The sequence below is a fragment of the Prosopis cineraria genome, unplaced genomic scaffold (assembly GCF_029017545.1).
Source record: "Prosopis cineraria cultivar Desert tree isolate PC_DT_omini unplaced genomic scaffold, ASM2901754v1 PC7, whole genome shotgun sequence".
In the NCBI taxonomy this organism is placed as follows: Eukaryota; Viridiplantae; Streptophyta; class Magnoliopsida; order Fabales; family Fabaceae; genus Prosopis; species Prosopis cineraria.
Genome location: NW_026555338.1, coordinates 23,354,834 through 23,369,814, shown reverse-complemented (window position 1 = coordinate 23,369,814; position 14,981 = coordinate 23,354,834). Strand labels below are relative to the sequence as shown.

General features: G+C 33.6%; 2 protein-coding genes across 2 annotated transcripts; both read right to left on the bottom strand.

The window, feature by feature from the left end:
* Window positions 1-5,705: 5,705 nt before the first annotated feature.
* Window positions 5,706-10,068, bottom strand: LOC129315232 (uncharacterized). Its single transcript, XM_054958806.1, has 4 exons — window positions 9,930-10,068; window positions 7,483-7,564; window positions 6,225-6,338; window positions 5,706-6,072 (listed from the first exon to the last, which is right to left on the bottom strand). Exons 2-4 carry the CDS (start codon window positions 7,519-7,521, stop codon window positions 5,965-5,967), a joined length of 261 nt encoding a protein of 86 aa, XP_054814781.1. The 5' UTR covers window positions 7,522-7,564; window positions 9,930-10,068; the 3' UTR covers window positions 5,706-5,964.
* A 3,293-nt stretch (window positions 10,069-13,361) lies between these two features.
* Window positions 13,362-14,762, bottom strand: LOC129316596 (UDP-glycosyltransferase 72E2-like). Its single transcript, XM_054961010.1, has one exon. The coding sequence runs from the start codon at window positions 14,760-14,762 to the stop codon at window positions 13,362-13,364; it is 1,401 nt and encodes a 466-aa protein (XP_054816985.1).
* Between the last annotated feature and the right edge of the window lie 219 nt (window positions 14,763-14,981).

Below are 14,981 nucleotides of genomic sequence, written 5' to 3'. Positions count from 1 at the left end.
TATGATCAATTATAGATTAATTTATTTTTGACACCATTCAAGCTTTGGAAAGCTTTGAAAATGTTGTAACTTGATGGATAACCTTTGACCTCTCAAAAGTTGAGGTAACCGGGAAAAATTTATTTTATTTATTTGTATGTTAATTAATTAATTATATTAGTGAAACAAATATATATATATATATATATATATATGTCTAAATTTTGAAATGATTGTTTGTAATGCATGTGGTTTTATTGAGACTTTATGATTTGTGACCAAGTTAATTATGACTTGATGTGAGTAATGAGATTGATGGTTGATAATGATGTCTACACTCTTGGTTATAAATTGTGAATTTTGCATAGTAATAAATTATATATGAGCATGTTAAGTTTTATATAATGCTAATGTGGGTTATATGGTAATATAAAATTAATGCAAGAGGCATAATTGAAAAAAATAATGATTATTGATACTTCTTGAGAAAGAAAGTTGATAAGCATGTGGGATAATTGTGAATTTTATATATATATATATATATATATTATATATATGAGCTTTTAAAATATATTTTCTCATAAGCGTGATCATATGGCGGGAGTTCGCCTTAGTGAAGGAGTTAGTGGTTATGCAAAATCCATATGATACTTGGCTATTAACCAATAATCCTAGGGGTTATAGCTGCTACATACCTTGTAAGGTACTATAGCATTATTCCTATTAAGGGACATGACCCTACTGGCCTACTTGAAATTTTGGGTAGAGCTAGTTTTGGGTATGATACCCTATAGTGTGTGATTTGAGAAAAACTATATCCATAAATGAGTAAAGTAACCCTGGCCCGGTGGCCCCTCATGATATGATTAAGGCTTTGGGTAGTCTCACCACATGGACGATCCCTTTCAATTGTTGGCCCATGGATTTCATGTCAGAGAAAATAAGGGGGGATATAAGAAGAGATTGATCATGCATATTATTATTATCAAGCCATTTGAGTGATTGATAGCTATGTTGAGAATATGATTATAATTGTAAAAATGAGAACATGTAGTAATTATGCAAATAATGTATATGTGGCCAATTGTGCAAATTTTATACTTGACTTTATTCTTGAGGTTATTCACATGAGTTAAATGTTAATGTAATTAACATGTTATTAATGTGATTGTTTACATGGTCACCCTGATAAATTTATTAGCCACTTGCATTCATACTTAATTATCATATATTTATATAATTTAGATGTACCTTGGTTATTAAGTAGTTGTACTCACCCCTCTCTTTTAACATATTGCAGGAGCTAGCTCATATCAGAAAAACAGAGGAAAGGAGCATTAGGCCAAGTGATAGTAATCACTTATGTAGGCCTTTCTCTTTTTATTTTGATATGTGTATTTATTTTATGATATTGCTAACTAGAATAATATATTCTTGATTCACTTGCATTATGGGTTTTGTATTGGATGAAAATGTATTTTGGGCCTCGGGGAATGTGGTTTGATGCTTGTGCTATATTAACAGGCCAAAATATTTATGCAAGTGAAAATAGTTAATATCTACTTAATTTGAGAACTTGAATGTTATTATGGTTTCCCCTTGTGTTTTTAATGTCCAAATGGGAGCAGTTAATATTAATTATATGTGAATGAAAAGGGAAATTCATGCATATCATAGGTTATTGATGAATAGATGATATATAGAGTATGATGATTAGGTAATAGTCATTGTGATAAATGTAATTGAGACCTTGGCCCCCCGCTGCCAGTTATTGAAGGGTTTGAGTGGCCAAGTGTTATATTGTAAATATGTATATATATATATATATTGTGGAGTAAGGCATAGAGAGAAAATAAAAGGAGAAGCTTTTCTCTCATGTTAATGTATTTCCTTTATCATGCTTCCACATATGTCTAATTGAATGATATGAGTTTTTGAAATATTTTAAAGACTTGGGATCCCTTTGTATTGAATCGTTTATGAAAATACATGTTAAGAATTTATTTAATTTAATCTCTTATAGGATAATCTTTTTGGGTTAGTCATTGATTTACTATAGTTTGTCTGATGATTAAGTCTTAATTTAGGACACCCTTTACATGATATATGAGATAGTCAAATAGAAATTCCAAGTTTAACAATTGATAGTTCAAATATCTTTTAAAAATACAAAATTGATGGTAAATAAAATACATGATTATCAACACCTTCCTTATGTTCAATTTGAAACCTCTTACTGAACCCATAAGCTATAACATTAAACAGGACTCCTTTAAAAAAATGAACTAATCCATGTTCTTTGGTTGTGAGATAGAATCTAGACAAAGGCTATAAGACTTACAACCAAACCATGGGCTCCTTTTATCAGAGAGGTGTCATCTCACTTAATTAGACCCCCAACTCTCGAATAAGGCAATGTCGGAGGTCCAAACAAAAAAGGCCAACCACTATGTTCTATAATGGTGGCATACCATATGACATGACTATTTCTTTTACTTCCAATAATTAACCCCTCATGCATTTCAAACATCAATCATGCTAGCATATAACAATGTACAATAAAATTTCCATACAAAATCTCAATTCAAAACATAGAAAATATTTAATTAATATTCATAATATATCTATATAGGACCCACTTACTAGCATTTTGTTTGTAAAAGTCAACATATTTTCATATTTCAATTTTATAATCAAGCATACTTATAATAAAATAAAGTAGTCATTGAATAAAACATTCGTAACCAAAATAAACCAAGCAAACAATTTTAAATTGTATGTGGTTATCTTAGGCTTGAGCTTACAACACTTAGATTGTAGCTTCTCCTTGCCCAAGATCCACAATCAAGGAAAATTTACAATTACTATAATAATTCTCATCAACACACACTTGACATAATAATTTATACTAATCCTAGCGAGCTAACTCTTGTAACTCATGTCCACACTTCATTTCATTTTACCCCATAATCTTTCCATCATAACTTAGCTCATCTAAACCATTTACAACCTTGAAATCATTCTAAATCCTCAAATTCATCGTAAACCCCAAAATCCTACTTAGGATTTCCATAAAATCAACACCCAAACTTACAAAACCACAAACAACCATCAGCTAACCTCTAATCTACCTAAAACAAACTATTTAAACTCAATTTAATCATTCAAATCTTCACCTACCATGAAATTACTCATAAACCCATGAAAGCCCTTGCTTGAAATGGAAATTGGAGAGGTGTAGATGAGTTTAGATGCTTACTTTTAAGGTTTAGAGCCTCAAGAGCAACCCTTAGGTGATATGAATAGAAAACCCTAGCAAAGCTCCTCAAAATCATTCCTCCTTCCTTTCCAACCATTGCCACCAAAGAAGGATGCATCAGTGCCATGCACGTGCCCTTGTGCAAATTTCTTCAAAGCATTGAGGGCTAGAGTACATGACAATGGAGTAAGGAAGCAAATTTTGAGGATAAGAGTGGAGAGCATAGGGAAGAAGCCATGGCTACCATGCTATATCAACTTGATCCTAGATCTGGAAGAGAGAAAACACTAGAAAAAAAAAAATCATATCACTACCAAAAATTTGAACTTCAAAACATGCAAGAGCTATAGGACTTGATCGAAGGATGCATGTTGATTGAGCCAAGTTACTACCATGTGTCTTCAAAAAGTAGATCCCACTAACCTTGACTAATGGATTTCATGAAGATTTAATGTCGAGGGAAAAATTGTTTTGTTTTAACTACTTAAAGGGTTACATTGTTACAACAAGGACTCTAGACTATTGAGTGCTCTTCCCCAAATGCTTTAAGGACTAAAATGGACTTTAACCCTAAAACTAAAAATTGGGATGTTACAAAGATAGCTTTACTATTCTTGAACTCATGATGTATTTGATTGTTGCTATGCTGATGATATAATTGATTTGCCTATTTTAGCATGAGAAGGAAGCTACGTGATTGGGTATGAAACAAGAAAAAAGAAGAAGAAGCTATGTGATTGTTGTTTGAGTATGCCTTGGCCATGTGTATGTCTCTTGATTGATCATATGATTAAAGCATGTTTACGGCAATTATTTTGTAACTTAAAATGATTAACATGCTTAAGTGATGGTAATGAACTAATAATAATTATGCTATTGAAATTTCCAAATCCCATCCCATTATTCTAAACATGTTTTTAGGACCAAGCTCTTCCAAGGAAAAATGCAAGGATATCTCCAAGTGATTGGATAAATTATATTAAATTTGGATGGTTTAGATTTCACTATCCATCAGCAGAGGGAATCCTACTTTTGGTTCAAACCCTCTCAATGTAAAAGAGAAAGAGAAATAGTTTTGTAGTTGTCCATTCTGTGAGGAAAATTAGTTAATTAAGAATATCTATTTTTCCTGCTTATAGAGTTCTTAAATAAAATAATTCATATGGTTAAGTGTAAAATAATGATATTTTTTCATATAATTTATATAAGAGCTTAGGTCTAATAGTTTTTTCTCTTCCTAATGAGTTTAAAATCTTAAATTTCAGTTTATCATATTTAAATTAAATACCAAAGATAAAAGGGGAAAAAAAGCTTTAAATCCTATCATCGTGGTTTGTGTTAGTGTTCAAAGTCTTGATATGTCAGTCAAAAAAAAAAAAAAGTCTTGATATCAATTTATTGGGCATAAATCAAACTACAAAATATTAAATTTGAGTTTTATTCCAGCGAGTTCAAAATTTTAAAATTAGTAATGTAGAAAATATTAATTTACATTGATTCCATATGTCCAAAATATTAAAGATTAATCAGTAATGAAATGACAAACTATCAATATTCATACACGTAATTTTTTTCCCAGGGAGGGGGAAAATTTGCTTTCACTCACAAGTCAAGTAACAGCAATGTGTTCGGTTATGTTTGCCTGCTCCTATGCATATAGATTCGATTATTACAATGAAGATGGATTATGGATCATCTAAATTTATTTAGAAAATTTTAAAAAATAAAATTTAGAAGGCCCAATTTTATGACGGACAATCTAGATTTTAAAAAGTGTAAAATGAAAATCCAGTACTCTAGCAAAATTTTCACAGTATAAGCATAATCTTTTAGCATAAATATTGAAATAAAAGGCAAAAAATGTTATGCAAGGGGAAATATCATAAAACAATTGCTTGAATTAAATATCTAAACTTAATTGCTTTAACCCAATTAAAAAAAGTATGGATTTGTAAAAGCTCCATTATTTTTTATTTTACTTCCTATAGAGACAAACTATTATCACAATATAGCATAAAGTTGCTATCATAAAATAATACAACATAAACGATTATACACTAAATAAATTTGTTGTTCTTGAGTGATTATTTAGGCAACAAATTTTTAACAATGTGTGTGTTCGATCGCTAAGATAAAATATATTCTTTTAAGATCATTCCAAAGCAAACAAAGTGTACTTTTTAGAGAAATAACAAAGTTCTATCCATCAACACCTTTTTTAGGTTATCTCTGTTTTAAAGGAAACAACTTTAGAACCACAACTTACTATGTATACATTTACAAAAAAGGTTATGGCAATCTATCCATCAACATCTCTGATTTGAAGCAAAAAAGATTTTAAATTGGGTTCAAGTCATGTGAACTAGCTCATTTTGTGTTGAACTCATTAAAATAGTCGAGAACTTAACTCTTTCCACATTGAACACATCCTCATGTTTCGCTGACTTGGTCGCTTTTTTCCAGGTAGTGATCATAGAATAGTTAAAATTAGCTAATATCAATAGCCATAATGTGAGCTACACATTACAACATGTCCCTCTGAAATCAAACTTTCAAGTTACACACAAGTTGAATTAACCACCCCTCTAATAAAATGCCAGCACACTAATATTTATATTTTTGAGATAATTCTACATACTAGCTACGGTATCAGTTTAAGCAACTGAGCGATATATTTATATTTTTGAGATGGGCTTTCTATGCCAAGTGTACGAAAATTGGCTGCATCATCCTAGTCTAGCTGTACCAGAGCTTGATGACTCACCCATTGCATCAGGAGACACTGCAGCCTGCGGTGACTCCCTCTTTAGAGAAGTTGGCATACCCGAAATCTCCTGATAAGCATAGTAAAACCCATGAAAAATCTCAAGGTATGGATAAATGAAATAAGAGCTAAACTTGAAGTGAGGGTAAAATCATTTGAGCATACATAACCAATCATGCTTCTATTGAAGCAATTAGAAACTAACAGAATCTTGTATCATACCTTCATCAAATGTAACCTCATATCACAGGGACGAACCCGATTCCCTATGCATGCCATCACAAATTTTGAGTATTGAAATAAAACGTCAGCAGCAGCCTGCTTTTTCTCTTCAATCTGAAAATTAAAAGATGGTTCGCAAAGAAAATCAAATTTACAGAGAGACATTAATCAGTCAGACTGCAAATCCCAGAAACACAGAACAGAATTTCAATGCTCAATACCACGGGATTTCTGAAGTTCAAATGTTTCCAAAGGTTTTGAATTTTATGTTTCAGAAGCTGCGAATGTTTGGATTAAATGTTCTGCCAATTGAACCCTACCAAATAATTATAACTTTTAGCTTGGTAGTAAGTAGAGGTAGGAACAGGCCAGGTTACACAAACCTTGGGCCCAAATAGGCCTGAACTTGCAATTAAGAGTGGCCAAGTCAGACGTTGGCCGATTACTAGGCCTTAAGCCTAAGCCTGGCCTAAACCAGTTAAAATGGATATATGACTATTAGATAGCAATATTAGACTAATATAACCAGATACAACTGCAAAATGAGTACAACTCAATTCCTAACAGTTTAAGGACTGGGGTATAAGAAGCTTGATGTTGGGCATTTGTGCTTACTGCAATATTGTAAAGCACGGTCTTCAGATGGATGAGAACCAAAAATTGAGGCCACACATCAAAAAAGGGCAAAGAAACAATTAGAAAAAGGCCTTAAAACAGCTCTGAAATTTCTAACAATCTCAATTTGCCATATTAGACCAATATAACCAGCCAACACAACTACAAAGTGAGTACAACTCAATTCCTAACAGTTAATGACTGGACTATAAGTAGCTCGATCTTGTGCATTTGTGCTTATTACAATATTGTAAAGCAGAGTCTTTGGACGCATAAGAAAGATAAATTCAGGCCACACATCAAAAAGGGAAAAGAAACAATTAAAAAAGGTCTTAAAGCAGCTCTGAAACTTCTAACAATCTCATCATAAACAACTTCAAACTTCACAAGACCTCAGCACAAAAAGATGTAATTTTTGTTGAGACTGTTACTAATCAGAAGCAGCCTACTTTTCATGATAACCACTTGTTTATTTAAATTTGCACTAGTGAGAATTCCAAAATTCCACCTAAAACTATTAGAATGCAAATAAAGAGAAAGCGACAACTTACAGATTCTAAAATACTTTAATAACAAGCATACTGGCTAGAAGCTCCAGAATTAAGATAGCAGCAAAGAAACAGAAAAAAGATTTTTTTTTCACCTCAGGATTATTAGGATCCAAGGCATTAAGCATCTCCATCAATATATTGACTAGTCCTCGAGCATTATGAATTCCCGGCCAACTGATTATAAACACATCAAGTAAGGCAGAGATATAGCACAAAGCCACAAACAACCATTTTTTTAAATAAATAAGAAAAGGATTAGTAATAAGGAGAAAAAAAAAATTCCTCCTAGAACAACCAGAAATTAAAAAAAAAAACAAACAAACAAAAGTGAGAAAAAATGAAAAGAGTATTAGCCGAAATGAATTCTCACATCCCCCTTTAAAGCTGTAAGAGAAAACAACCCAAAAAAGCAAGTCCATTTGTGCAAGCAACAATTTAGAAGATCCAATTAATGCAAAATCAGCCCAATAAATCTAGCCTAAGGCATTTTCATTCCTAGGATGTATTATATATATATATAGATATGCACATGCATATATGGAAAAAAGAAGGAGAAAACGCATGAAGGTGGTCCGGGTGGAGGTATAGGCAAACCTATATTACACCCTAAGTCAAAGATGCCTTCGGGAGAGAATTGATTCAAGCAACTCCTCCAAGCCACTGAAGAATTACAATTTAAACTCAAGCTTCTAAATTGTTGGACACAAGTCGAGCCAACTCATTCAACAGATCATGCATCACAAATACCTTGAGAATTTTGAAAATGAATGATCATATAAAGAGATTAATAAACAGAATGCCAACACACAACAAATCCAACATTGCACCACAAAAAAATCCAAAGCATATACGTCGCTAGTAATTGTAACAAGCATAAGCCCAAAGGGAGAATCCATCCCAAAATATTAGCCTGTTAGGTGGGAGGGCTCCTCACACTTATAAACTCCACAACACTTGTGAGGTTCCCCGATGTGACACTTGTAATAATGCCATCCTGTCAAGAGCCAATATTCTCAAGGCTTCACTCCATGGCACTTCACTCGGCCTTCTGCCGGTTAAAACCCTCCATGGGTAGCCCTTTCCGTGACACCAGCCTCTTAATGAAAGCACCAATGTGACGAACACAAGTCCAAAGGAAGAGCCAATCCCAAAAGACTAGCCTATTAGGAGAGAGAACCCCTTAAACTTATAAACCTCACACCACTTGTAAGGCTCCCCGATATGAGACTCATGACAATATCACCCCGGGGAGACTCACAAGTATTGTGGGGTTTATAAGTATGAAGGGCTCTCCCACCCAACAGGTTAGTCTTTTGAGATGGGCTCTCCCTTTAGACTTATGCTCGTTACATTGGTGCTTTCATTGAGAGGCAGGTGTTACAAAAAGGGCTACCCATGGAGAGTTTTGACTGGTTGAAGGCCAAATGAAGTGCCATGGAGTGAAGTCGTCAGGGACATCGACTCTTCATAGGATGGCATTGTCACGAGTCCCACATCAAGAAGCCTCATAAGTATTGTGAGGTTTATAAGTGTGAAGGGCTCTTCCACCCAAAAAGCTCATCTTTTTATATAAGCTTTCCCTTTGAACTTGTGATTGTAACATTGGTGTTTTCATTGAGAGTCGCCATTCGCAGAAAGGGCCTCCCACGAAGGGGTTGACTGGCTAAAGGCCAAGTGAAGTGCCATAGAGGTGAACCGTTGCAGGCGTCAGCTCTTAAGGGTGGGTAATGTCATGAGTCCCACATCCGGAAGTCACATTGGTGAAGTGTGATTTATAAGTCAGTTGGACACCCTCCTCCTATGAGGCATTTTTTGGGAGTGAGTTTTACCCAGAGGTCTTGTGGTCGTGACATTATTGTCACAAGTCCCACATCGGGAGCTTAACAAGTATTGTGAGGTTTATAAATATGAGAGGCTTTTCCACCCAACAGGCTAATTTTTTGGGATGGGCTTTCCCTTTGAGCTTGTGCTTGTGACATTGGTGCTTTCATTGAGAAGTTGGTGTCACAGAAAAGGCTACCCACGGAAGGTTCTGACCAGCAAAAGGTCAAGTAAAATGCCATGGAATGAAGATGCCAGGACGGGTGGCATTATCACAAGTCTCACATTGGAGAGCCTCATAAGTATTATAGAGTTTATAAGTGTTAGACTCTCCCACCCAAACGGGCTAGTCTTTTAAAATGAACTATCCCTTTGGCTTTGGGCTTGTGCTCGTTACAGTAATCAAACTGAAAAGGGCAGAAGTATAATAGCCGATTATGCACCATTGAATCAAAAACAAGTAATAAAAGTCCTTTTTTTAAAAGAAGTAAACTCAATGTTTATTCAAAAGCGTCAATCTTGAAACGATTACATGACCAGATTCCAATCCAAATTAAAATGACCAGATTCAAATCCAAATTAAAATGAGAAATTTAAAACAAAGTAAGAAGCGGTGCGATGGCGTCAGACACAGGCTTGACAACAACGCAAGGAACGGATGACGGGGGGAATAAATTCAGATCAAGATTCAAAACCAGATTGAACAGATCAATCTCACCGGATTTGGGAGTAGACAAGACCTAGGATCCGAAAGTTCTTCAATGCTTTCACGAGAACAACCACGCAGGGCTGACAACGGCGGACGGCGAGCTCGACCAATTGTGGAGTGCTCGTTCTTTTTTTTTTTTTTTGGGCCAAAAAAGTGTTGAGCGCTGGTTCGTGGACGAAGCGAAGAGGGGCTATGATTTGTGGCAAAAAGAGGGGTTATGCAGAAGACGCTTTTGTTGGTCAAATAAAAAGAAAGCATAAGACCAGGAAATTTATATAAGACATTTGAATAAAAATATATGGCTCATGGATAAAAATAATAAAATTTATTAATATTATTTTTATATATTTTTATTTAATATTTTTTATAAATAAAATATTAAATTAGTTACATTTTTTAAAATTTATATTTTTATAAAAAAATAAGGTTGTAAAATATAATTAATAAATTTTATTGGTTTGTGTGATTTTCTTAAAAATATTTTATAATTGAGAAGAAGAGCATAGCTAATTTTATAATAAATTTTACTTTATTAATTTATACTTCATCTTCATCATCATATCATCATCATTATTTTTGGATTTCTTATACGAGTACATGTTATATTGATATCTAGTGAGATTTAAATTAGCGTAGTGTGAAGATGTTTTTCTTTCCAGGGGAATGTCATTCAGAGGTTTAGAAGGAAGATGATTATATTTTGGGCTAGAACTAGGGGTGAGAATAGATAAAATCAAGCTTTGGCAAAATATGCTTAAACATAAAACATAGACCTCAAGCCTGAACTTATATATAAATTTTTTTATAAGTTTAAGCTTGAGTTTATCGTATGCCTAACTTAACCTGAGACCTTTTTAAAGGCTTACATTAGACTTGAAAGTTTTTAAATAGGCTTTGAATCTACTAAAATCTAAATTTTTATGTAAGCTTCAAAACTCACATATTTCATATTTTATATAGGTTTAAAGGCGTAAAGTTTGTCTAAAGTCTACATATAATTAAAATGAATGAAATCTATAATAAATATAAATAAAACATATTTTAAAGAGTTACACCATGCATGTTGCGACATTACAAAAATTAAATGTTAGGGTAAAAGACGAACATGAAACTAATTATTCTAGGATGAAAGAAGTAATTACATGAGAAAATTTAATTTCAATATAATACTTCCTTCGTTTAAAAATGTAAGATATTTTTAACTGAATCTCACCTCCAATAAAGTAGTCACCTACTTTTCAACTAATCCTATCTTTTTATATTTACCCCTATTAAATATCTTACAATAAACAAAAATTCATTATCAATAGAGCCATTTTTGAAAAAAGACAATAATTACATCTTAAAAGACTAAAAATACCTTACATTTTTGCACATCCAATTCCTCAAAAAATGCCTTATATTTTTAAACGAATGAATAAATTTAAATATAATATAATATATAGGTATTTAAAACAAAATATGCTTAAACAAGTTAGGCCTGCAAGCTTACTAGCTAGGCTTTAAAAATTCAGATCTAACTTGCTTAGTTTTATAGGCCTTAACCTTAGACTTGAGCTATTTATAAATGGGTTAGGCTCCAGTCAAGTCAGATTGTAAGCTACTTGATAGGAGTTGGGCCTACTCTCACCCTCACCCAAAACTCAAATTCCTCTAAAGACTCAGACGATTAGAGTAAAATTATGTTTTGAGATTAAATGTCGAAAATGCCTCAAATTTGAAAAAGGCAAATGTATCATAAAAATGGTTTTAAGCAGCTTATGTTAAGCTTTGTGGTGTAAAAATTTTAAGATTGTGGTGTAGATTTTTGAATTGTAATTGTAAAGGAAAAAAGTATTTATATTTTAGAATATTAGAAGTCTCTCAAGAAAGTAACTAAATTTTGCTTTGTGAAAATATGAATTTTATCTTGTTAATGTAAAAAGTGTATTTGTAAATTGATAAAATATTTATAATAATTTGGTTTACATAGAAGTTGAATATTGATTAATGCATTAGTTGTTTGTTGATACTAGAGATGAAATTAATGGCTTGTTTGGTAGAGTGAAATTGGGGATGAGGAAGTAGAAGTGGAAGTAAAATCAAAAAATAGAATGTTTGGTAGATAGGATTTCAATTCCTCAAGAAACCTGATTCTATAAAAAAATGGTGGAAGTAATTTCCATTCTTGGACCCAAAAAACTCACTTCCTCCCCCAATTCCTTTCTTGTCTCATCATTTTTACCCCAACGTCTCTTCTTCCATGTTCGATTGTGTAGTTACACTGTTGTTTTGAATTTATTGTTCAGTAGGAGTTATGCTTGCCGGAAGCTCAGTCATTTTTTTTATGAGAGTGCAACAGTGGTTGTAAAGAAAGAGCATAAAGACAATGGGTTTTTTTTTTTTAATTTTATGGGGATTTTGATCTTTTCAGAATATGATTATATTTATTAAATAAAATTTTTATTTCAATTCCATTTATATACCAAATACACTTTCTAACCCCACTTCTATCCTCACTTCCACGTCCACTTTTATTGTCACTTTTACTTTCATAAAAACTCTTTTGTTATACCAAACCGGGGATAAGTTCAAGACACCATACTTAACAATATTAAAACTTGTAATTGATATTGATAATTCTTTCAATAGCTTGTATAAGGCATTTCAAAGGATAAAGTATTTTAGATGATCAAACAATCAAATATTTACTTGTTAAAACCTAAACACATGCTTGTTAATATTTGAACATTTACTTGGTAATTTTATAAGTAATCTATAATACAAAATATAAAATAACCATTTATTAATTTGTTAAAATCTAAATATGTACTTGTCAATATATTACATGCATTTAGTTGTCAAAAATCTAAAAATATAATTGTCAATTTTAGGGGTGGTGACCACCAGATAATTACTTGATAATGTAAATATGTTGATATTAATAAGTAAGTGCTCAGATTTTCAACAAAAAAAATCAAATTATTCTCAGTACAGAACTTTCAACATTCCAAACAATCAATCATTTCCAACTTTATCATTACAATTTAAAAATCTATAGCACAATTCTTTTTTTTTTTTTTACATCACAAACTCTAGTTATTGAGTTTGCGCAAACGGTTAGCCATTCTTATGATATATTTTTCGTTTCAAAATCAGGGACATTTTTCGAATTTTTATCTCGAAACATAATTTCATTTGAATCTTACATGCAAAAAAAAAAACCTTCCATGTCAAAGAAATCTTTTACCCAGATTTTATTTAAACTTTCTCAATGTACTTTTAAAACCTATTTTTATTAAGGAAAATTACTTCCAAAGTTCAGAATAATGTCAATTGCACTAAAATTCCATAAAATGCACTGATTATTATCAAGTCTCAAATCAGGAGTAGTAACTTTCTATATAAATTTCTAATTCATGTCTGCTTAAGAAAGGTGATGAAATTGATTATTTTCCCTACTCACATATGAGCCTTGCAATGGCAGGCCAATTGATGAAGAGAGTCGAAAGATGATCCAGCTTCTGATAGAGCCATTTTTGCACTACGTTCAAGTTCTTTAACCTTGTCTTTCATGCACGAACCTTCTTCTTCCACCATCACTCTTCTTATCAGTCTCTGTATTTCCTTCCTCCCCACTACGTCTCCTTTATTCTCACCCTTCACCCTTATTGCCACGCCTAGCTCTTCTGTCAATGTCGCTGCATTCATCTTCTGCTCTGCATACAATGGCCATGCTATCATTAGCACGCCATTTGTGATCGCCTCAAGAGTCGAGTTCCATCCACAGTGTGTCATGAATGCCCCGACTGAAGAATGTTCTAGAATCTCTGCTTGGGGGGCCCACATGGGGACCACATGTCCCAGCTTGTAGGTCCTACTCATGAATTTCTCTAGCGAGCCATCCATGTTCTTTTCATTCTCAACGTCGAAGTACGAACCATGAGTCACTGTGTCATTCTCTTCTTTACATGGTGAACGAACCACCCAAATGAATCTCTGTTCACTTAACTCTAAACCAAAAGCTATTTCTTCCATTTGTGCTTCTGACATGGTCCCACCACTCCCAAACGACGCAAAAATAACCGACCCAGCTGGTTGCTGGTCGAGCCAACTCAAAACTTGATGCTCCTTCTTTGTCCGGCTTGGATTATTGAAGCCTCTCACTAGCGGTCCAACCGGATAAATCCTTCCCCTAATAATCCCTACTCTTAATAAAGATTCAAGTGCCATGGGCTCAAGGTCTTGCCATGTATTCACCAGAATCCCATCAGCGTCGCCTATGTTCATTGCCATTTTTACGAGCATCTGATGCACCATCATCGGTTCATCATCTTTAACCAATATTAAAGATCCCATGGTGTCCTCAAACCGAACCGGTTTACAACCCGGAATGGGGAGCGGTTCATGGTGTTTAACATGCCGGCTTAACAATTCATTGTCGATGGTTGGAAGATATACACAAAGAGCAAGAGTCCATGCACTGCAAGTGAAAAACACATACCTCAACATGTTGAAGTCACGTGCCATGGCAAGAGCATTTGTGCCGAACGTATCAACGATAAGCGCTGTGGGACGAACTTTCATTGATAGAATAGAAGAACGAAGAAATGGGAGTGACTCCTCCATTATGAACATGATATGAGCTAACAACTCTGAGTTCAGTGCACCGAGTTTGCTAGAGACATCTATAGGTGGGAGTACGACGACGTTTAAAGCATTGCTTTTAGGGTTTATAGTTTGCTGGATTATCTGGGAATGTGTGGTTGATGAAGTCACAGTCGCAAAGAAGATGGTGACATTGAAGCCATGACGAGAAACCAAACATTCTCCAAGCTCAAGCATTGGAATGAGGTGACCCATGCCTGGACTACAAAACAACGCAACATTAGGGTTATGTGTGGTTAACATGATGTTAGGAAGAAGAAGGACTAGTACATGAGAGAAGGCAATTGAAACTTTTGTATTTCCAATTGCTTTGGCTCGATTTAAATTAAATCGCAAGTATTTATAGACTTACAATTGTAGGGCTGTGTCAAGAAATTACATTATTACAAGGAACAAGACGAAATTATTAGAGGA

Coding starts and splice junctions, on each gene's coding strand:
- LOC129315232 (XM_054958806.1), bottom strand. CDS start 7,521: ATGGAGATGCTTAATGCCTTGGATCCTAATAATCCTGAG. Junction 6,339..7,482: donor TGGATCCTAATAATCCTGAG/GTGAAAAAAAAA, acceptor TTTAATTTTCAG/ATTGAAGAGAAAAAGCAGGC. Junction 6,073..6,224: donor TGAGGTTACATTTGATGAAG/GTATGATACAAG, acceptor TATGCTTATCAG/GAGATTTCGGGTATGCCAAC.
- LOC129316596 (XM_054961010.1), bottom strand. CDS start 14,762: ATGGGTCACCTCATTCCAATGCTTGAGCTTGGAGAATGTTTGGTTTCT.